Source organism: Phalaenopsis equestris, unplaced genomic scaffold (genome assembly GCF_001263595.1).
Source record: "Phalaenopsis equestris unplaced genomic scaffold, ASM126359v1 Scaffold000608, whole genome shotgun sequence".
Lineage (NCBI taxonomy): Eukaryota > Viridiplantae > Streptophyta > Magnoliopsida > Asparagales > Orchidaceae > Phalaenopsis > Phalaenopsis equestris.
Window position 1 is genome coordinate 81,671 of NW_018165048.1, and position 23,180 is coordinate 104,850.

The 23,180-nt window shown below is 34.1% G+C and overlaps 1 protein-coding gene across 1 annotated transcript in view; it reads right to left on the minus strand.

Moving 5' to 3' along the window:
• Window positions 1–16,990, minus strand: part of LOC110029861 (cysteine synthase-like) — an 85,880-nt gene extending 68,890 nt beyond the window's left edge. Inside the window, exons 1-5 of the mRNA XM_020732329.1 lie at window positions 16,690–16,990; window positions 2,196–2,305; window positions 2,042–2,099; window positions 1,703–1,966; window positions 1,428–1,565 (exon numbers count right to left, since the gene is read on the minus strand). Of these exons, the coding sequence (XP_020587988.1) occupies window positions 1,428–1,565; window positions 1,703–1,966; window positions 2,042–2,099; window positions 2,196–2,305; window positions 16,690–16,896 (777 nt within the window). The 5' untranslated portion in view covers window positions 16,897–16,990. The remainder of the gene's footprint in view (window positions 1–1,427; window positions 1,566–1,702; window positions 1,967–2,041; window positions 2,100–2,195; window positions 2,306–16,689) is intronic.
• Window positions 16,991–23,180: the final 6,190 nt, after the last annotated feature.

The window sequence follows — 23,180 nt, forward strand, 5'->3', positions numbered from 1 at the left end:
GCTCGATTTAAATATTCGTGTTCGTGTTCGGCTCGTGTTCGGCTCGAAATTGGCTCGTTAAACTAAAGTTAAGAAAAATAGATGTAAAGTGTGGGATTCGAACCTGGGTCAAACATATACAAAAAAAGACACTAACCACATTGTCACATGAGATGTTATGATTTAAACTTAGACATAAATGTATATAATATATTATTAAATAAATAATATATGTAATATATTGTTATATAAGAAGTTATATAATTTTTTTTTCGAGCCGAACACGAGCGAACAAACTGTGGTTCGTGTTCGACTCGTTTACATTTTGAGCTTAAAAAATTGTTCGTGTTCGGCTCGTTAGGCTTAACGAACGAGCCGAACACGAGCTGCTTAACGAGCCGAACACGAGCTGTTCACGAACAACGAGCCAAATTGACAGCCCTAGGTATAAATAACCCTTACATGAATCCTAAAATAGAAAATATCAAAAAAAAATTACAGGAAAGATATAACTCCTAATATTTTTAATTAATCAATTCATATTAATTGTTTTGAAGAAAGGAAACAACATAAAATAGGAAAGAAACTAAATCCAATCCAAATAAATAAATCTAAAATAGAAAAGGAAATAAAATTATATTAGGTAATAAATTTAATCCTCATAAATTCTAATAGGAATAAATTTTTTTCTAATACATACCAATACACACTTGTGCAAAGATACCGTTAGAAGGTGACTTTATTTTGCATTATGTCAAAACCCAAAAACCTTTTTTTATTTATTTTATAGGAGAATAGTGCTCAATTTGTAAATGCCCAAGAGGCATAGTTTTTTATTTTTTTGGACAACTTTTGTAACCTTTTGTTTTTTAGTAATGCAAAATGCACACCTTTCAATAAAGACTCTTTAACTTAAGAACCATATTTTCTCATAGTTAGATGTGCTCAAAACATATTAATAGTAGAGTTTGAAAACCTATCGATGCAATAGCAATAGATGTTAATACAAATACTAATCTATATCAGAAAGAACCAGCACCATATTCTTGGGTTTGAAGCATATGCTTGAGACTTTCTTGGCTTGTGTGGAAGATTACGCTATGAAATATAAAATTTTACCTTTTTTCCAAAAAAAAATCTAACATAAAAAGCATTATTATCTAATCTTATAAGTTCAAAATAGCCAAGGCTACATTAAATTTCAATCACTTTTGCCAGTTGCTAGACTCAGAAATTAATACTACAACCGTGATAATTAACTACAACGAGAGCCACAAAAGATATGTTCTAACAATCAAAGTCATTAAGATTGTCATAAAAGGAAGATACCTCTAGGCCAAATATCATGCATATGTATTGACAATTCATATAGTAATAAAATAGATATAAGTCTCTACAGGACTAGCCATAATAAGATAGAAAGTTGGGCACTACATGAAACTACAAACCTTTACGTCCTTGTTCATTGTCTTCAGGTAACGACCAGCCCCTGTGATTGTTCCACCTGTGCCTATACTTGCAATGAATATGTCAACCCCACCCATTGTGTCCTCCCATATTTCCGGGCCTGTGGTTTCAAAGTGTATCTGTGTTTTATTTGAATGATAATCTTTATATAACTTTTCTCAATCAAATTTAAAGTGCAAAATGTTGGAAATCAGTAAAATCATGCTCTTTTTCAGGTTTCGTGCATATAGGAACAAAGAGAAATTTAATCAAACACCTTGACGTTGACTGGATTATCAAATTGCTGAAGCATGTATGCATTTGGTGTTTGACACACTATCTGTTCCGCTTTGTCAACAGCCCCTTTTAGACCTTTTGCTGGGTCAGTTAAAACTATCTCCGCACCAAATGCACGAAGAAGAACCCGTCTCTCTAGATTTATGGAAGCAGGCATTGTTACAATAAGCTTGTATCCTCTAGCTGCAGCTACAAATGCAATACCGACTCCAGTATTCCCGCTAGTCGGTTCAACTAAAATACTCTGCATGACATAAAACTATTCCAATCATCTTTGATGTTGCTAAAGTAGCTGTTAAATATAAAACCAAAGTCTCACATTCAAAGGAGAAATAAGCCCCTTCTCTTCAGCATCATTTATCATGCTGAATCCAATCCTGAGTGTTTAACAAAGAACAACCAATGTAATATCAAATGTAGCTTTTGTAAGTGCTGGTTGTTCACGGGAACAACTCTGTGTTGCAGAAACGTACCGATCTTTGACACTTTTACATGGTTCCATAGACTCAAGTTTTGCAGCAATATTAGCCACGCAACCTTCAACCACATGGTTCAGATAAATCATCGGTGTCTTCCCAATTAACTGATCCAAATATCTAATTAATAGTTAGCCAGGTAAGTGCTGAAAACATGTGAATGAATATTTTTACTCCATCTGGCTCAGTTCCACAAAAATTTCTTTCAACAACGTACATAAAAAGATAAACAACTTTTAATAACAAATTGCACCATCTTTAGTGCACAGCATGACGTAGAATCACCAACACGTTAAAAAATAGACAGCTAATTCCAAATTGCAACAAGGCTAGTGCACAGCATGACGTAGAATCAACAACACGTTGAAAGCATAACATTGCTAAATTAGGATTGGGGATTTATTGGTCAAACTATTTTGCTCATTGCAACCAATTAAGACAAAATGAGGATTAAAAAAACATAAACAGCACAGTTTCTTGAGAAACTAGACTGATAAAATTAGTTTGTTATTGGCAAGCAACTAGTATGTTTAAAATCCAAGTACGTTGCAGTTCTTAAGTCAGTTAATGAATAGCTAGAAAAAAAAAATTAGCAAATTGCGGCCAAGTTTTTTCAAGCTGGACTAACAAGTTAACAAAATCTTGACCAGAAGAAATAACTCTGAATGCTACTAAGATATGTGCATAAAACCCATGCTTTTTTGAACTGGACAAACAAATGAACCAAAGCAAGACCTATAAATTGACTAAATGATGTTGCTTCGGCTGACAACCATTGGCTTCTAGGTGTGTAATTGTATTAAAGGACAGATTTAGTACCTGGGCTTTTAACCTCAACTTTCAATATCTTTATCAACTAACCCAAATATTTATGTAAAACTTCCTATAAATAATTTAGATAATGTAAAAATAGGTGGCATGGAAGATTGAGTCGTGTGGATAGCCAATATACTCAATTAGTCATAATTTAGTGTAGGGTTTATATAAAATATTTGGACAATAATGAATGCTGATCTTTAATGTGAAATAAATCGTTCAAACGAATAGCAGCATTACCCTTTAATTAAATTCTTTTTAAATAAATTCGCAGCAATAGTGCCTAGCTCTGAAGATGGTCGCAGGTGACAAAGAAGTTTAGGGCATGTTTGGTAGCTGAATTTAAGTATGAATTGAGCCAAATCTAAAAGGGATTCAATCGCAAGACTTTGAGAATAACCTGTAAGATCATTATTAAACTAGGCTCTAGCACCCACAATTATATATGTATGTGTGGGAGATTGAACTAGTTGAGTGGGGACAATCTTTCTCGATCTAAGTGCCTTTCAAGCATATACACACATGAGAAGTCAAAATAAGAGATTAAAAAGAATGAACTTTTATGTAGAAAATCTACAAGAATCATTCTGTCTAGCCTAATTTAAAAAATTTGCATAATAAAGGTATTATGAGGTATTGCAATTTCCCATAATTGGAAAAGGTGTGAATAGAAAGTAGGGAATTCAAGATGATGATGGTGGTGCATATAGTGAGCATGTAGAATGGTTAGTAGCGCGCCGAAAGTTGATTAAGCGCAAGCCTCGGAAACGGTGGTTATGGCACAAATCCTCATGTGCTAATGGTATCCTGTGTGAAGTCCTCGAGAGGATTTGCAACCTTTAAAACTCCTAAGCTTTCCTACCACATCACCATTAGAAATCTAAGATTCTCTAAGGATTTGATGAATCTCTAATCTCTGGAATGCTTCCAAATACACTAAGCAAACAAAATAAGATTCATTTTAAACTTTTTGAGAAGAGCATTTGGTTTTATATCTAAAATATGTTGAAATATGTCAATTGCTACTAATAATGACTAACACAAATCACACTCAATTATGATATAAGTTTGATCAAGCAATGTAACTACGCCTAGGCTAACGAATCAACCAGCTCAAACTAGGGCTATATGACAAGTCAATTATGGTATATTGCAGCCAACATCCCAAACCGTCAACATAAAACAAATTTTGTAAATTTCAAACTCCAATTCCATCAAAGATTTAATATTCAAATTGATAGAAATAATTCTGAAAAAATTTATTGTAAATAATTGGAAGCACAGAAAATTGGTAATAACGTCCACCTGTTTTTATATGGCAATTTTTGTCTCCTAGAGAGTAGCCATTAGCCAAAACTTAAAGCATAGTCATTTGCCACAAATGACTTACAAAATAAAGTTTTATGTTGATTAAATTTACTCACAGAAGTCGAAAACTCTCCCAATGATTTGAGCAATAACAAGTACATGTCGGCATGATCAAGCGCATACTAAAATAGAAGTGCAATATGATCAAATTCATATATATATATATATACTGAGGGCTAATTTTTATTGAAATTGAAAAGATACATAATGGTTGTATGAGAGGACCCAATAAAGGCGCCCTACCCATACAATACACAAACACTAACATCATAAAAAAGATAAGACAAATAAAAGTCTAAAATTCATAACTCGCAGAAAACCAGTTGCTAGGGACGAGCCAGCTTAGTCCTGCCTCTACCTCTGTTCCAGGAACGGAGCCAGCTAACAAACTGCTGAGTGTCGTGTCATTACCCGAAGTTACTAAAGTATCATCCATTAAAATCCCAAGCTTGGGTATGCCTCCATTCTTTTTTTTCTTCCTAGATGTGTATATATGTCATTCCTCATTCGAAGATTAGCTTATCTGATCAGTGTGATCAACAGATTGTCGGGCATATAGAAGAGGATGAGCCCCTAGCTCCTGATTAACAGTAAGAACATTCTCATTCTAAATAGATGGTAAATATGTCTCCTCAGCATCTGATGCTTCCTGAGGTTGTGGAGCTGTGATACTATCATGATTATCGGACCAAAGAATATCCTTTGGAGGTAAGGATCTTGCAGTATTGTTTTCAACAGTGATAGAGACTGTAGGATTCCCAAGTGAACCATCTGCCAATACATCAGTGGAAGAACAGAAACACTATTGTCTCCGGTAGTGGGAGGGAGAGGCGGCATCGTGTCAACCGGTGTTTCAAAAGTTTGTGGAATGCACTCGAGGGTGGAAGAGGGACAAATATGAAGTGGGGCAGATCCAGTAGCAATTTTACTCTGAGGTTTTAGATTTGGATGCAAATGATAACATTGAGAAAGAGAGTGTCCAAACATCCGGTAGGTGCAATAAAGAGGTATCTGTTCAAGTTTTGCTTGCTGCCAAAATCTCTGATGTTATGTGTCAATCCATATCTCTCTCGAAAAAGGTAAAGTAATATCCCGTTCTATCAAAATTCTAGCTTCAGAAGGCCGAGTCAGATTCACTTTAGGCATATCAGTTTTGAGAGGTTTACCGTATACCATCGCTAAAGCGAAGAGGAGCTCTTGATCGTAAAGGTGGACCTTCAAACCTGGGAAGCGCAGCCAAACAACAATGGTAGGAGGTTCAGTACGAGGGTCACCATTTTAAGTCCATTTTAAAACCTTCATCACCTGGTTGTCTATTCAAATGAGTTTTCTCACAAACAAATGAGCGTAGTCTGCATCATTTGATGATAATCATCATTTGATAATTGAATGAGAATGTGTCGATCATCCAATTTACCAATCTCCCAACCCCCTTTCAGCTTCATTTGCTCAAAATCCTTTCGAATTAGCTCAAGTTTAGAGTTTCCATAAAGAAAATTACCTAGTAAGAACAGTCACAGGGCGCAGCTAGGGTGGAGATCTCGGCCTCTGTAAGAAAGATTGCAGGTTTGTCATTTTTACGGGATGTTTTTTTGAGAAATTCGGTTTCAGAGCAAAAGTATCGTGGTAACTTTGCGGAACATATTCGAAAGAGGGGCGGGAGCGAGGTTATCACCGGCGAGGGCGGCGGCGTAGGAAAGAGCCCCTGAGGCCATCACCTTGGTCGGTGCTTCACTGTGTGCGCACTGTCGCTGAGCAACGGGACGCAGTTTGCGACGGAGGACGAATGCATTCAATGCAGACAACAAGCGGCATGTGAAGCAACAAAAGAGCGACGTGCGACGAGGGCGAAGAAGGTAGCGACGGAAACAGCAATGTACGACGAGGAGGCGAAGAAGGTAGCGACGGAACAGCAACGACACGGTGTTCGCATAGCTGTCCAGAGAAGACGACCGAAAACGAAGAAGACTCAGTAAACAGCGAGTGAAATTGTATTTGAAGCCGACGAAACAGTAGCCACGCACGAAGACGATGGAGTGAAGCTGGAGGCTAACGCTGGGTTTGGCCATCGGGCGAAACCCTAGCATAGCTCGCCGCCATTTTCATATAACACTGAAGCATTATATATATATATATATATATATATATAGAAAGCCCAAAAAGGCTAATATATTAACTAGAAAGAAAGATACAAATAGAATGTGTTGAATGGCCCAAACATGGCACCCAGTTCACACCAAAACCACAAGGGATTTTTAAACTAGAAAATACAGAAAAGTACAGTAGAGACAAAGATAAAGCCTAAGCATGCTGAAATATAAAGTATCAAGTGGCTAGAGAGCAATCCAATCTGGTTTTGCCTCTTGTCTCTGGTTCTAGGGAAGGAATAAGCTAATAAGTTGATAAGATGATTGTCATTGATAGTGGTAACCAATATATCATCCAATATGTTCCCTAGCTGGAATCGGCCTCCATTCTTCTTCTTCCTTCTGGAATATACTTGTCATTCCTCTTCTGAAGATTGGCTCACCTAATCTTGATCTACCATGTACTGGAGATGTGCAGATTGTTGAACATTAGAAGCAGCAACATGTTGTACCGGCTGATCTACTATTGGATCAAAGGAGCACTCTCGTGTGTCTTCGCATGTTAGGGAGTCTTCTTCAATAACAGTGGGTGGTATAAGCACAGCTGGATCTATAGCTGTAGTATGTTGTTCTTTTTCAGGAACTGCGGTGTTGGGAAGAGGATCGGGTTGCGTCTTCGGGTTGGTTGCGTCTTCTCAACTGGGATAATAGGTGGATGTTCTTTAGTAATAGTCGATCTTAGATGATGATGTAAACGATAGCAAATAGTAGAGTTGAGGCCAAACATACTACAATAAGAGCAATAAGGAGGGTGTGGTTCGATTTCAACATTTTGTCAATACCCATTTTGAGTAGTTCCAATCCACACCTCATCCCGAGCTGGTTGAGTGATATCTCTCTCAACTAACACACAAATCACAAAGGGTCTGGTGACAGTAAGTGTAGGACTATCAACCTTAAGAGGCTTACCGTAAGCAGTTGTTAAGGAGTAGAGAATTTTCAAATTGAACATATGTAATTTTAACCCCAAAAATTTTATCCAAACTGGAATGATAGGGGACTCCGCCTTTGGGTTGAAATCAACAGTCTACTTCAGAATTCTCATATAACAGTTGTCGATCTTGATAACTTTCCGAAAAAAGATACAAGTATAATCAACATCATGAGACAACTGAATTAGTATGTGTCTGTCATCAAGTAAACCAATATTTCAACTGCTCAATAGTTTCAAAGTCTCAAACTCTTTCCGAATGATCTCCAATTTTGGGTTACCATAAATAAATTTTCCCACTAAAGCAAAATGCCAAGAGAACGCGAGAGTACCGGTTTCAACCTCTGTGAGTATAAGAGCAGTCTTCTCATTTTTTTCCCCAATTTTTTTTATGAATGTGTGATCCCCACCACCTTCAAGAGCATCGTGAAAAGATTGAGGAATATTGCAAAATTTACCCATATGAAAATCAGTCTTTGATTCTAAAAGAGGAGCACAAGTAGGAATCGAGAGGTCGCCGGCAAGTGCAGTAGCATAAGAACGGATAACCATCTCTGCCGACAAGATTCTGTAAGACAGAAAGGAAGCGGAGAGACGTCGTCAGAAAGGAAATGCGAACAGAGCAGTGCGAACGAGACCAAGCTAGCAGAGCAGCAGCTCTGTCGCCAGACCAAGACGAGAGGACTGCGAAGGAGGCGTCCTAGGCAGACGAGGACGTCGTCTGGAAGGAAATGCGATACCTCGACCTGCCTCTTTGTCTGGATGCGAAGACGGGACGCGAAGACACGAGCACCCGTCGACGAAGACGAAGCAGGGAATAGAAATGGGAGATCCGTGTAGCAGAAAAACTAGGGTTCGCCATGAGGTGAAACCCTAGCAGAGGGGAACGAAACCATACAGACGGATTATGGTATATATATATATATATATATATATATATACACACACATACATACATACATACATACATATAGATATACATACATACATACATACATATAGATATATATGTATATATATATATTAAGGTGTGTGTTTGTTGGATTCTAAAGGTCTTCACTGGAGTCTAAAGGACTTCATTTGAGTAGAATTAAAACTGAATACATGGAATGTAATTTAGTAGTAGTAGCTCTAGTAACAAAAATGTAATTTTGGGTGATCAAATTATTAAAAGGTGTGAACGATTTAGATATCTCGGGTCTGTTGTTCAAAATGATGGTGACATAAATGGGGATGTTAATAGTAGAATTCAAGTTGGTTGGTTGAAGTGGAGGAATGCTTTGGACATTTTGTGTGATAGAAAAGTACCGCTTAGACGGAAAATAAAATTTTACGAGAAGGTGGTGAGACTTGCAATGCTCTATGGCGTTGAATGTTGGCCTTAAAAGAGAAGCAAAATGCTAAGTTAAGTTTTGTTGAAATGAGAACGATTAGATGGATGAGTGGCACTTAGAGACAAAATGTGAAATGAATATATCCGTGATAGGGTTGGTGTAGTTCCTGTGACGGACAAAATTAAAGAAAGTCGTCTAAGAAAGTCGTCTAAAAGTCGTCTAAGATGGTTTGATCACATTAAGCGTCGATCATCCAACTTGCCACCCGAGGCGCGCACACACACACACACAAACATAATATTTTTTAATTATTTTATAAAGGTTGATCGCCGATCAACCCCATAATCTGACTGAGGGGCAGACCCCCTTCCAGAAAGGTGTGCAATTTGATCTTACGCAGAGATCGAACCCCCTGACCCGAGAGACTTACACCAAAGGCGGCAACCAATGAGCCAAGCTAAGAGAGAGAGAGAGAGAGAGAGAGAGAGAGAGAGAGAGAGAGAGAGAGAGAGAGAGAGAGAGAGAGAGAGAGAGAGAGAGAGAGAGAGAGAGAGAGAGATGGTGCACTACAAAGGCAATTACCAAAAATTACTAGAGAAAACAAAAAATACATAAGATGGAATAAATATAAAATTGTGTCCAAAGATCCAAAGGAGCAAGAAAGTCATTCATTTGGACAACCGAACTTGAAGCTTGGTGAAAACAAGTGTGTCCATGTTAACTCCATAAGCCTAGGAGACTTGTGTGTGGCCTATAAATTACAAATGTTGTGTAATATCATCTACATGTTTTCTTTCTGGTGAATGAATTGGTGGCAGCCAAGGTAATGTTGATGGAGTCCACTAAGATAGCTTGTAGAATTCATGTAGAATCAAATGCAAAATAAACATTTAAATTCTATTAGCTTAATAGAGATTTAGAATTTATTCAATGTAAATTGATTGAGATGGACTTAAAAAAAGTCTTAAAGATGATAAATACAATTAAAATGAAGGAAGAATATTTATATGTACGAATAATCTATCATAAAATATTCAGAAAAAACTATTCTAGATTTTTCTATTTTATGGAAATTTATTTGAATTGATTTTCTATTATTTTTTTTTCCCAATTTATTTATAAGTGAAAATTAATTATATATTTTAGTTTCAATGAAACTATGTATAGATTATTCATATCTATGACTGTAATCTCTTAATATTTTAGCAAATTTAGTTTAACCTAAATTCCCTAATCTATTTCTTAATATTTTAGCAAATTTAGATTAATCATATAAATTATATTATTACTTTATTGATTAAGCAAAAAAAGCTTTATGTTAATTTAATCAATATTCCTTAATAATGTCTTTCATAACTTATAAAGTTTAATTGATTCCCTGTGTTCCATATATTTCAATAAATTTACATAATTAAGCTAAATTTCTGTGAATTGTAATTAAATCAATAATAATGTTAAACCTAATGAATTTAAGTTTGATGTTAATTCCAATATATTCATTAAGTTGCTTACTTACATTTTGATGTATAATATGACATCATTATAAGTAATGTATAATATGACATCATTATAACTAATAAATTATCACTCCTTCATTTAATCGCAAACTACATCAAATATAATGCATTGGTGAGATTATGTGAGTGTACACCTACGTTATGAAGAGAAAGAGAGAGAGAGAGAGAGAGAGAGAGAGATAGAGGAAAATTTGTGAGCTTTTCATGTTATATAAATATTTAAGAAATGTGTTCATCAAAAGAAAAGCTCCTTGATTTCTCTACTTATAGAGATATCACTTAGATATTTTCAATTGAGTTCTACTTGTATTTTGTACAATCTAATATATAGACTACATAGAGTTCCTTTAACTGGTATTAGCCTTGTGCATCACAAAAGTTCAATAGAAGTTTCACTAAGTGTAAACATGTAAGATTTAAATCTTGGAGGACTTGAAAGAAAAGCTTGGGTAGAAGTGCTCTTAATGTAACAAAAAGTGGGTAATCCTGAAATTGCAAGCTGACCGTTGTGATTGTTTCTTCACCAATTCATGAAGCCGCGAAGTTTAATTTGCAATAGCAAGTTGTTATTGAAATTCTGACCAAAAAGTAAACTTAGGCATGGATGTAAGGTTGTTGTCAAACCACATAAATTAATTGTCATTGCTCCTTGAATTAAATTTATTCCTATTTACTCGTTTAATTTATTGATTCACATGCTTAAGTCAATACATGTGCAAAAACTTTCATGCGCTTTAATTGTTAAGGAGATTTTTTTCATTGAGCCTAATCATTAAATGAGTCCCAGACAATATTGTATCCTTTAATCATCATCATCTAGTGGAGATGCTTGTTTTTGTGCATTCATATTAGATATTTGATACATAGATTGTGTGCTCAACAAAATTTTTATTATCGAGCTTAAATACATTGCTCGCTTTGCATTATGTAGATACACCTTATATAACTTATCACATTGTCATTGTAAATTGACTTTATAGATGACTAGAATTTGTACAAATTAAATGATTCAATTATTTGAGTGTTTATTGTCAAATCATTCAAAATAGCCTAAACCATCCTATGCTCTTACTAACACTTGTTTGTCATTTCTAATGTGTTTGATTAATTATTTATTTACTTCCACATGCTTGATTGTAAAGGTTTGAGATGGAAAATTTTAGGATGAGAAATCAATAAAAGGTTCAATTTGCACGCCAACTATCAAAATGCAGTGGGTTTGAAGAGAAGATCACCCTCCTAATTAACATACTTCATGTTTACTTGTAATATCTGTAGGGGAAATGGTTTGAAGGCTTGCAAATGTAACTAGATCGTGTATGTACGTAGATTAAGAAACTTCCAAGCCTAAGATGTAAATGCACCAAGTCTATCCCAATGATAACAATAAATCAATATAAATCAGGAGAAGAGCAAATCCTCTAGATATCTTGCATAGGAATAAGACAAGACATGTTATTTTTAATTTAAAAAGAAACAGAGAAAGATTGACTGAAATTTATCAAAGTATACCTCTGGAACCCTGCAGTTTATTACTCTACATTTACTTCTAAAAGAGTATCCGTAGAAGTATTTTGAGGGTTGGTAAAGTAATCAAATAATGCGCATACTTTTATTAATTAAAATAAGTATACTATAGGGATTAATGTGAACTTTCAAAATCAAAGTAAAAGCACTAAAATTCTTCTTATTAATTGTGGCAGAAGATTTGCTACAAACGGGTGATCAATATCATTTATCCGAGAGATAACAATATCGTCAACATAAATTAGGATAAGAGCAATGCCACTAAATGCCTAGCAAAAGAATAGATGATTAATATCAGTTTAAAGGAGAAAAATGATAAGGTTGATTGAAATCTATCAAATTATGACCCGGGAAACTGTTTTAATCCACATAGAGAGCTCCTTCGTTTACATACATTCTAAGAAGAGGAAATGCCGGCCGGAAGAACCATGTAAATTTCCTTGCTTAGATACCATGAAAAGGCATTGTTAATGTCCATTTGGTGGAGTGGTGACGACCATTATAAAGCAGTAATGGAGATTACTAATCAAGGTGTAGTCAATGTAGACATAAGGTAAGAATTTCTTTATGGTCAAACATATATTCATTTTCGTCATAGAGGCCAAACAAAAAAGTCTTATAGCAATCTAAAGTACCATAAAAGTATAACTTGATTGAGAATACCCATTTGCAATCAATGGTCTCAACATTAGGAGGGCAATGAACAATATCCTCCCACCAACATTCATGTTTAACAACCTCTGAATAAAAAACAATAAACTAGCGGGATTAGGTGGCAGATTTGTACACGATCAAATCTTAGGTTTGGTTTGAAAAGTGGTACAATTGGATAAATCAAAGTTTGAATTGTTCGGGATTATGAATTAATTCATTATATATCTATCGTGGAGGAACAAAATGTGTCCGGAAGAAAAACTGATATTCAAAGAAAACAACATAATAAGGCATGAAAAATTTATTGGAGCATGGATCACAATAATCTTTGTGAAAAATATAATAACCCATGATTCACATTTAATTGGATGAGTGCAAATTTTATGATGTTCATTGGATGATAGATCAACAAATTAGACATAACTATAATTTTGACATTGTTTTATATTATGAAGATGCAAGGAAAAATTTATATAATTGGATGCTCCATAATCCATAAGCCATAATGAATGAGGCATAACATTTATAACTTGTAGCTTAAGGCTGATAGAGCTTTAACCTATGTCACTTATCCACAACTGCTAAGCTAATGGCTTGATCAACAATAATCATTTGTGCTATTTGATTAGTGATTCTAAGGACAAGTCTCGCATTCTATAATGATGTTACAAAGCTTCTTATAAAAATTACATTTTTTCCCACAATAGGAAGCAATATATTTGTAGTACTTGTAGTTAACGCATTGAGCTTGTTACATATTTTACACTTCACCCTTTCAATGGGCCACACAAGCAATTGCATTCTCATTTATTATTTATTGAAAAATGGTTTGTCACAAGATTTTATTTTCATGAACAATTCTTTAAAGAGTGCATCCAATGAAGGAGAAGCGTCGTGATTCATCAAATTGGAATGAGAAAGCTTAAACTAAAGACAAAGTTTCATCAAAAGTGTATCCATCCTATTTTGTTCATGAACCACTTGAACAATAGAAAGAGGTTCTACCATAGATACTGTTAATAAATGGAATTTTTGAAATCCAGAGAATTGATCTTAAAGAGAGCAACTTGGAAGTAACTAGCAATCTCATATTCTAAATAAAAATGTCATAATGCATTGTCTTGATTATTACATTTTATAAATATTCTCGCATATCTTTAGTTATCTTATAAGGAATTGGATTAAGAACAATCAACTTATCAATAGATTCTGAGATCCACACTAGGAATTTAGCATAGTTGATATACCGCTGAACAATTTTGAAAACTCAACAAGGAAGGACCATTACCATTAAAGGGTCCCTATATTTATCTTCAAGTGGCAAATAGGCAGAATTGAAAAGAGCGATCCAAGGGAAAGCTTTGGTTTTAAAAATAGCTCACATATGTCAATATCTAAATGATAGAAATTTTATGAAAAAGATGGGATCGATCACTTCTTACGTGTTATTGAGATGTGCTCCGAAGGCTGACAAAAAAAACACTATTGATTGTGCTGCCAAAGAGAATGTCATGAGATCAATCACTTTCAAAGATGCATGCTCCTAAGATGGGGGTTGTGTTGACACTATGAAGATGAGCTGCAAAGAAAAGTGTGACTGGTCAATCTCTGAACAAGATGTGCACTATGAAGATTGTTTGTTGATGTTCCTCCATAAAGATGCATATTGAAGATGAGGAAATCAAGATCAAGGTACTGATAACAAGCATCATAAAATCTTCCGTTGATAAGGAGATGAGGTCAACATGATAGGTTACTCAAGAGGACTAATGCTACTGAAGACAAGATAACTTTCATATCATGTCAATCGAACCACTTGCCTCAAGCAAAGGATTCCCATTGTTATATAAAATAAAGATGGCATAATACAAGGCTAAACTTTAACAATTACATCAAATTTTGAATTAACAAGAAACCTAAAGTTGTGTTCCTAGATATAAAAAAATTAAAGTTATACAACCTGATTATATAGATTGTATTGCCTTCATTTTCACACCAATAATACATAACTTAAGGCATATTTCTAACTGATAGCACATTCCTCAAGCCAGACAAGCAAGATGTATATGACCAAAAACTATATTTAAGTCCAGTAGCTTTCCCATAAAAATTTAATTTGTAAATGTAAAACTTCATGTTTTTCATCACAACCAACATACTTTTTAATGAAATATAGATGGGACAATTAGAGTTCTCAAAAAAGCTCATCGTTCGCGAAAAGCTCGTATTCAGCTCATTAATAGCTTGTGTTCGGCTGTTTAAATAGCTCATGTTTGATTCGTTCATTAAGCAAACGAGTTGAATACGAATAAATTTGTTGAGGTTTATTTATAAACGAATCGAACATGAACAAATTTTTATTTGATCATTTTCGGCTCATTTTGTCTCGAATTAATTAAAAAATAAATAAATAATATGTAAAATTTAAAATAGTGACATCTATGACATGATATCAAAGATTTGGCTTGTATAGATGTATGAAATAAATTTAGGTGTTAGATACGAAAATACATAAGTATGAGGTAGTATGTATGTAAATGCCTTTAGAAGATATGGAAATACATAAGAACCAGTGGTATGTATGCCAATGCCCCTAGGATTGTGCCCCGCCCCGCCCCTCCCCGCCCCATTGGCATGACATTTAGGTTTTAAATATGTAAATTCATAAGAATTGGATGGTATGTATGTAAATGTATGTAAATGCCCAGTATTGTGCCCGGCCTGCCCCATCCCGCTCCGTGGGCTTGGCATTTAGTTGTTACATTTGTAAATATATAACAACTGGGTGGCATGTTTGTAAATGTCCCTAGAATTCCTACCTCGCACCTACACTACATTCATTTATTAGTCCTACATCCAGAATACTCTTGTTAGAAAACCTTTTTAAGAGAAAAAATAATGTTAACATGTTTGAAAAGATTCGGAGTTCGGAGAAGGGCAGTGATTATTGTTTGTGTTATTATTAATATATTTGTAAAAAATACATAGTGTATTACCTTTAATAAAAGTAATGAAATTTACTAAATTATCTTTAGCTTTATCATATCTTTAATTTAATAATCTTAGAAACGAGAGATCAAGGAAGGCTTGACTTTACTCGATTAATTAAGCTCGATTAAGCATAAATTCAATCCGAAGACAAGCTAATTCTAACAAACAAACTTGAATCCAAGTCGAACATGAACATGTCATTCACGAGTCATTTCGAACACGAGCTCGCTTCAAATAAAAAAATTCAAATGAGTGAAACACAAACAAGGGTCGGGCTCTCTCAAGTTCAACTTCTTTACACCCCTGAGCATTAGACAATCCTAAATTTAAACAATTACATCAAATTTTGGATTAAAAAGAAATCTATAGTCGTACTTATAAATACAAAAAAATTATAGTTATATAGCTTAATTACATAGATTTTATAGCCTGCATTTTCACACCAATAATGCATGCATTAAGGCGAAAAATCCAATTGATAATATATTCCTCAATCCAAACTAGTGTATATGACTAAAAACTGAATTTAAGTTCACCAGCTTTGCTCTTCAGATCTAATTTGTAAATGGAAAATTTCATGTTTTTCAACACAACTATTATGCATTTTTAGTGAGATATAGATAGCATAATACAAAGCAAAATTTTAACAATTAAATCAAACTTTGGATTAACGAGGATCCTATACTTGTATTCCAAAAATCAAAAAAAAAATATAGTTATACTACCTAATTACATAGATTCTATAGCTTTTGTTTTGACACCAATAATAAATAAATGAAGGCATTTATCCAACTGATAGTACATTCCTCAAGCCAGACTAGCAAGATGTATATGACCAAAAACTGTAGTTAAGTCCACCAGCTTTTCCCTTCAAATTTAACTTGTAAATGTAAAGATTCATATTTTTAAACACTACCAACATGTTTGTTAGTGAAAATCAAAATTATTAATTGCACTTCTGGATACAAGGTGTAGGCAGACATATCTTCCAAAACGAAACAAAAAAGGTGATTAATTAACCAAAAATTACTAAAAAAAACCCAATAAAAATCGCAATTTCGTCAAATATATTGAAGAATTTCAATAACAATATTTTTAGATAGTTTCATAGTGAATTTAAATTAAAAAAAAAACCCAATAAACCCAAAGGGAATTAAGAAAGTGAGAGATTAGAATGCAGGAAGGAAGAGGAAATGGAAATGGAACCTGGGTGACGTCTTCAGCGATATTGACGGTCTCGATCTCTTTTCTGCTCTGGAGAGAGACGGCCTTCGCTGAAATGAAGAGGCGCCTTCGCGCAGTCATTCTATTCATGGAGACGCAAAGATAACAAAAAGGATTGAGAAGCGGAAGGCGTCGTGGCATAGAAGAAGAAAGCAAGGAAACAGGAAGAATAGGAGAAGAAACCGCCATGCGAGGGTTTTGCTGAGGTTTTGGCTCTTGTTTTTGCAGAATGAAGTGCTCCAGCAGAGGAAATTGTCGGAGAAGCGTTACAGCGGAATTCGAATTATTTAATGTACGCATATAAAGTGGTGCTTGCAAGATTATTTAAAAAGGGATTTACCCATGAATTTAATTTAAATCCAATTAAATATTAAAAGAATTATAATTAAATTCAAATTGTGGGTGAAATGTAATGTTTGTTTTGCTTACTTCTCTTTAAGATGAGATATACACTTTCTTTTTTATGAAGTTTAGATTAGGTCAAATTGTGATGACTTTCGGTGATATATTAAAATTCAATCATTCTTTTGAATATCTATTATTAATTAGCTCCTCAAAGATATTTTAATATTTGTGTAGATAAATTTTAAGTTCAATTTCAATATTGATGTCTTCTTTTTCTCTTATTTATGTTGTTTAGCTGGTTTTTCTAAATCCTTTATATTTTTTTTATTTCTATTTTTTTTTTCTTTTTGCTCCCTTCTTTTTTTTTTTTATAGATGGAAGAATTTTATTGATTTGGGAGTTTATATTGAAGATATTTGTTGTAAATTATTTAGATAGATTCTTGCTCAACCGTGAAGTGATTGTTGTTCTACTTGTTTCTTTTTGTTTTTTTTTTTTTTTTCTTTTTTTTTTTTCTTTTTTTTTTTTTTCAATATGTCTAATCTTTTTGGGCTTGTTGTTGTTTACAGTTTTGGTTGTTTATAGATTTGTTTGTTTTTTATTTTTATTAGATTTTTTTTTCTTTTGTGTTGTTGTTGACCTCATTTTTTGTTGAAGTTTAGTTTTCCCTCTTTAGTAGCCTAAGGTCTGGCCATAGGACTTTCCTGTTACATATTCCTAAAAAAATAAAAAAAGGAACTCTCACATTTAGAAACTCGAAACTCTTATGTGCTCAACTTGAAGTTCCATATACTGGTCCTAACCTTTAGCACATAGTAGGTGGGGCCATAGTAGGTGGGGCCACTGTGGGGCCACTATAAAGGAAGCTCAAGGAGAGTCCCCATAGAATTGCTTGGCCTTAAGGTTGACCCTATTTGTTGGTCTGGAGCTAGTTCACTCACTTGCACTCACTTGCACCCACTTTCGCTCACAACCCTAAAACCCAGATTTGTTGACTTTGATCCCTTGATCTTTTGGGAAACTTATGTAGTTCCCCTAGACCCATTGGCCCTTGGCTAGGGTTTAGGTAAGACCAGTACATATAGGACCCAAATGAGGATTTCATTGGTTCATAGCTCATATAAGGTGATTTTCACCCCAATTCTACCAAAATATCCAACTTAGTCTTTTGCCCTCCAAATCCACCCAAATTACCTAAATGCCCTTGAAACCCTAAATTTGACCAAAATTCCCAAATTCATCCAAAATACCCAAACTTATTCAAAAATCATTTCAAACCATTTGAAATTACCCAAATTGCCCAAAACATCCCAAAAATTCCAAAATTAACAAAATACCCTCAAATTGGCCTAAATTACAAAAATACCCTTGGTAGCCCAAACTTTTCTAAAACCCTCAAAATCATTTTAAAAGTCCCCAAAACCAATTTGGACCCTTTAATTGAACTCAATTTGGCCAATTTGGCCACTTTGACCAAAAAGCCCCAAATTGTCTTTAAAGGCCCACTTCCTTCAAATTCACCTCACATACCCATCAATTTAGCCCCAATCCTCCCCAATTTCAATTCTAAATTCAAATTTATCTTTCATATGATCAATTTAAACCAAATCCAAGTCTAATTGACCCATGCTTTGAGCTCAATTTTGATATTTTGACCCTATGACTTAATATCGCCTAATTGAACCATATGATCTACTCAATTACCCCAATTTTAATCCTAAATTCTTCCTAACAATCCTACACATCAAATTGGACCTTCATTTTTCCATGTTCAAGCCTCAATTTCACTCAATTTCAACCCACATTCAAAATCCCCAAATTTACCCCAAATTGGTCGTCTCCAAATTCCACCAAATTGAATGCCCTAACCCCAAAATTGACACCCAATTTATGTTAAAAACTCTGTATGACATTCCTCTAGACCATTTTAAACCATCAATTTGGACCTAACCCAACCTTAGCCTAACCTAAACCCAAGTCTAACCCAACACCCCCAAATTGATCAAATGCCCAAAATCCTCCAAATTGAACCTCCAAACCAATTCAAAATCACTTCAAATCTTTTCTAAACTCCTCATGACAATCATCTACACCAAATTGATCAATAAATTGAGCTCAATGTCATGGTTATCCTAACCCAACCCCAACTTCTAGCCATTTTGACCTAAATTGAACCCCTTCACCTAAATTGACTTAGTCAAACCAAATTGGTCAACCAAGGACCCCCACAGCCACTAAGCTCCTCCTTTGGCCTAGGGTGAAACACCCTAAATCCACCCAAGTGATCTATGGACCAATGGTTCCCTAAATTAAGGGATTTCATCCCATTTTTGGGTCTTAACCAAGAAATCTCCTCCATCATGTCAAACCATTAAAGGTTAATCATAATTAACCCTCCCACTGGCATAAAATTAACCCTCCCACTGGCTCACCTGACCAACTCCTCTACTCTGGTCAGCCACCCTACTCGTCGGAAAATGCCAAAATCGAGAGCCACCTCACCAAACTTAAACCCAATTGAACTTATCCAAGCTTTCCAACCCCAATGAATCTTTGGAGCTCTTCTGCCCTCTACATAAGCAGCTTATTGCACCCACTAATTGACCCCGAGCTCCACCCCAAGGCCCTCTATAAAAACTCACCTCCTCTACGGCCAAACAAGAGAGATCTGGAAACCTTGGGGAAACTCTGTCAAAATCTCACCAGAGCTTCTTCAAACCTTCCTAAGTGTAATTCCCTTGCTCTCAGCCACCCTTAGCCACTCTACAGAGCCAATTAATTAATTCACTGAAATTTGCCCCCAAATGAGAACAAATTTCTCTACACCTCCACAGTGAACCAAACTCCAATTAACTGTGCACACACCATCACCACAACGAGGAGTTGATTCTCCACAAAATCCCCATCCCAAACAACCTCTAACCTAGCTCTAGACTAACACCTGAACTCCAGTTTGATTGAAATCATACCTAGACAATTCATCAGGGCTTGGGACTTCATCTGGAAGTTTGTTGGACTCAATCAAAGCTACCACAACCATTTGATTGAGGCCTCCCCTCTCAAACAAAGGCATTGAGCTCTAATTCTAACCTAAGCTTGTTTGAACTCTCTATGTGTAATCGCTTGATTTCATACTTGATTAACCGTATAGATGTGTTCATCTTGAGTAGATGAAGATCTATAAATAAACCCCATGTAATTTGATTGAGTCTAGGCAGAGATTTTAAGGTTTTAGTGTGAACAGTTCTCGTGCTAAGTCATTTTGGGACGATAATAGGGACACGTCGAATCGCGTGTGTATACAATGGATGGAGGAGATTGAGCCGGACAGACTCTTTGTACGTGAACCGCGGGCCGCGTGGCATGTCTATGTGGAAAGCGCAACGAATGGGAGCGCGCCGCGTGTGAGTCCCAAAGCCGCCGTAGGATGAGTTGGCGTCCATGGATAAGTAGAAAAATATGGAATTTTTGAATTATTTTAAATACCCGAACTTCAAAAATTCATATCTTTCTCTAGAAAAATCATAAAAATAAAAAAATAACCTCTTGCTCAGTGAACAAAGGGGAATAATGTGGACTAAAAAAAATTATTTCCTTATTCCCTAATTTTTAATGAATTAAATACCCTATGGTGTTATGATCAAACATTGTTCACCATAGCTTGAAATTTTGAGGGTTTGTTCCTCATGATAGAGACTATGTCCTCTGATTTTTCCAAGGCCAGAGGACATCACTATGCTTCTAACATTAATTTTCAAGCTAAGGTGGCCATTTTGGCCATTTTTAATTATATAAATTAAAAAAATCACTTGGAAATTTATGGGAATAGTTTTAGTAGATTTCTATGGTCAAAGAAGCTTTGAAAAAATACCATGATGACTTGATATAATTTTTGTAAATTTTTATATTTACTTAAGTGTATATATCTTGTGCTAATTTTTGTAAATTATATACTAATCAAAATCAATTCCACATTATGCATAAAATTCATATTTACTATAAAATTTAAAGATTATTTGGCTTTATTTAAGTACTAAAATTGATTTTTAAAGAAACTTTGTATTTTTTGTACAAAAATAATTATAATAAATTAAATAAAATAATTTTTTGTACAAAAATAATTATAATAAATTAAATAAGCTTAGAAAAATCATGAAAAATAGTTTTTTTTAGTTCCTTATGATCAGAGGCATTTAAAAAAATAAACTCTATTTTTTTGTGAAAATATGTCAATTTCAAAGTTTATTTGGAATTAAAAATAACTAAAATAATAAAAATTTTTAAAAATAAAAAATGGTTCAAAATGTGTACAAATTTTCCCTGGTCACTTAGAATTCATTAAGACGTTTTCCCTAATTTTTCTAAGTTAAAAACAAATTTGAAAAGTTTAAAAATGAATTTTCCTTATTTTCTCATTCAATAATTATAATAAATAAATTGAAAATCATAAAAATATAAAAATTGATTCTATGAGTTTTCTGAACTCAGAGAAGTCTAATAAAAATATAAAAATAATTTTGATAATTAAAACATTATTTTCTATTTAATTAAATCATTGAAATTGATCCAAAATTAAATAATAATAATAATTTAATTCAAAAAATCCTAAAATTTTGCTTAAGTGTTTCTCTGACCTAAGGAAACCTCTAATAATTTTCTCATAAATAAAAACTTTATTTATGATAATTAAATAAATCAATTTTGAAAACCCTATTTCGTGAATTTAAATAACTATTTAAATTAAATTCAATTAAAAAAAACACAACACAAAGTAAAACCACAATATTCTCCTCTGATGTTTCAATTAACTCATGAATGTACCACTCTGAATGCTCAAGTCATTGAGTTGTGTTTAATGAGTTATGAGGTAAAGTACCCCAAGGGCAAAATAGTCATTTTAAATTTTGGTTCTTAATCAAAATTTAGATCAAAATTTAGGATTAACAAAATTAACAAAGGGAAAATGGAAATTTTGATTCTTAATAAATATGATTGGATTATTAAAATACAATGGGATTAAAAGGTAGAAACTCACTCACCACCTTTGCACAACATCAATAAAATCATAATTCTCATAATCTTCATAACTTGGAAGTCAATTAAGATCAAATGATTCTTAAGTGATGGGCTTAAGATAGAAAATATGATAATTTACTTATCTTGAGCCTAAGATTGATGATGATGTGATCTTCAATAAGAATATATACCACTAAAATCAAAATTTTAATAATCAACATTCCATCTATCATGATTATTAAAGGCTTAGTAGTGACATAGGCTCGATGTCGACACTCAATTGATCGGATTTAGAAGATAACATGATTGGTGATTAACATCTTAAAACACTATAAGCCTGACCTTAATTATGGGCACCAGAATCTTAAATAATTTAAACTTGCCTAAGGGGCACCCACTCACATAACCTTTAAATGAAACATCAATTAATTAAGCAGGTATCCTATCCTTAGGATAATTAAACTATCAAGTTTCACTAAGCAACTGGGTAGTCACACTTCAACCTCAGATGATTTATGGAACAATATGATAAGTTCAACATGAACTCGGAATATTTCAAGAGATGTTCAAAATGGTCCAGGGTCATGCCTCGAGCATTTTGAAATCTATTGCACATTCTGAAGGGCTAATTGGACCTAATTGGACTTGTCATATTTTTCATATTTTTATTCTAAAACCATCCACTAGGATCTTCTGAGATTCAATAAAATCACAACTTGTGGTATCGTAGCTAAACCTTCATCTACTCCTGCAATTTAAATTCCCCGGAAAATTATATACATGTCTTGCAAAAACTAACCTTTGAGGTGGAGGAACAAGAAGAATCAACAGGTATGCTTTTAAATTATTGCATTTACTTTTTTGCACTTCTTGCATCTAGCTTGCATGTTAAACAATGATACCTCCCTGTATGAAAACCAAAACTGTTAGGATAGCCATAAAACCGAAACCAAAACAAAAAAAAAAATCAATCAAGCTAAAATTTACCGCCACAACATTCAAAATATAAGACAACTCAAAATTTAATCACAAACATCACAAAACAAAAATTACAACTAAATTAAAACGTCTCTATCGGATGATCGGAAATCTCTCGGAAGAGGTAACCAATG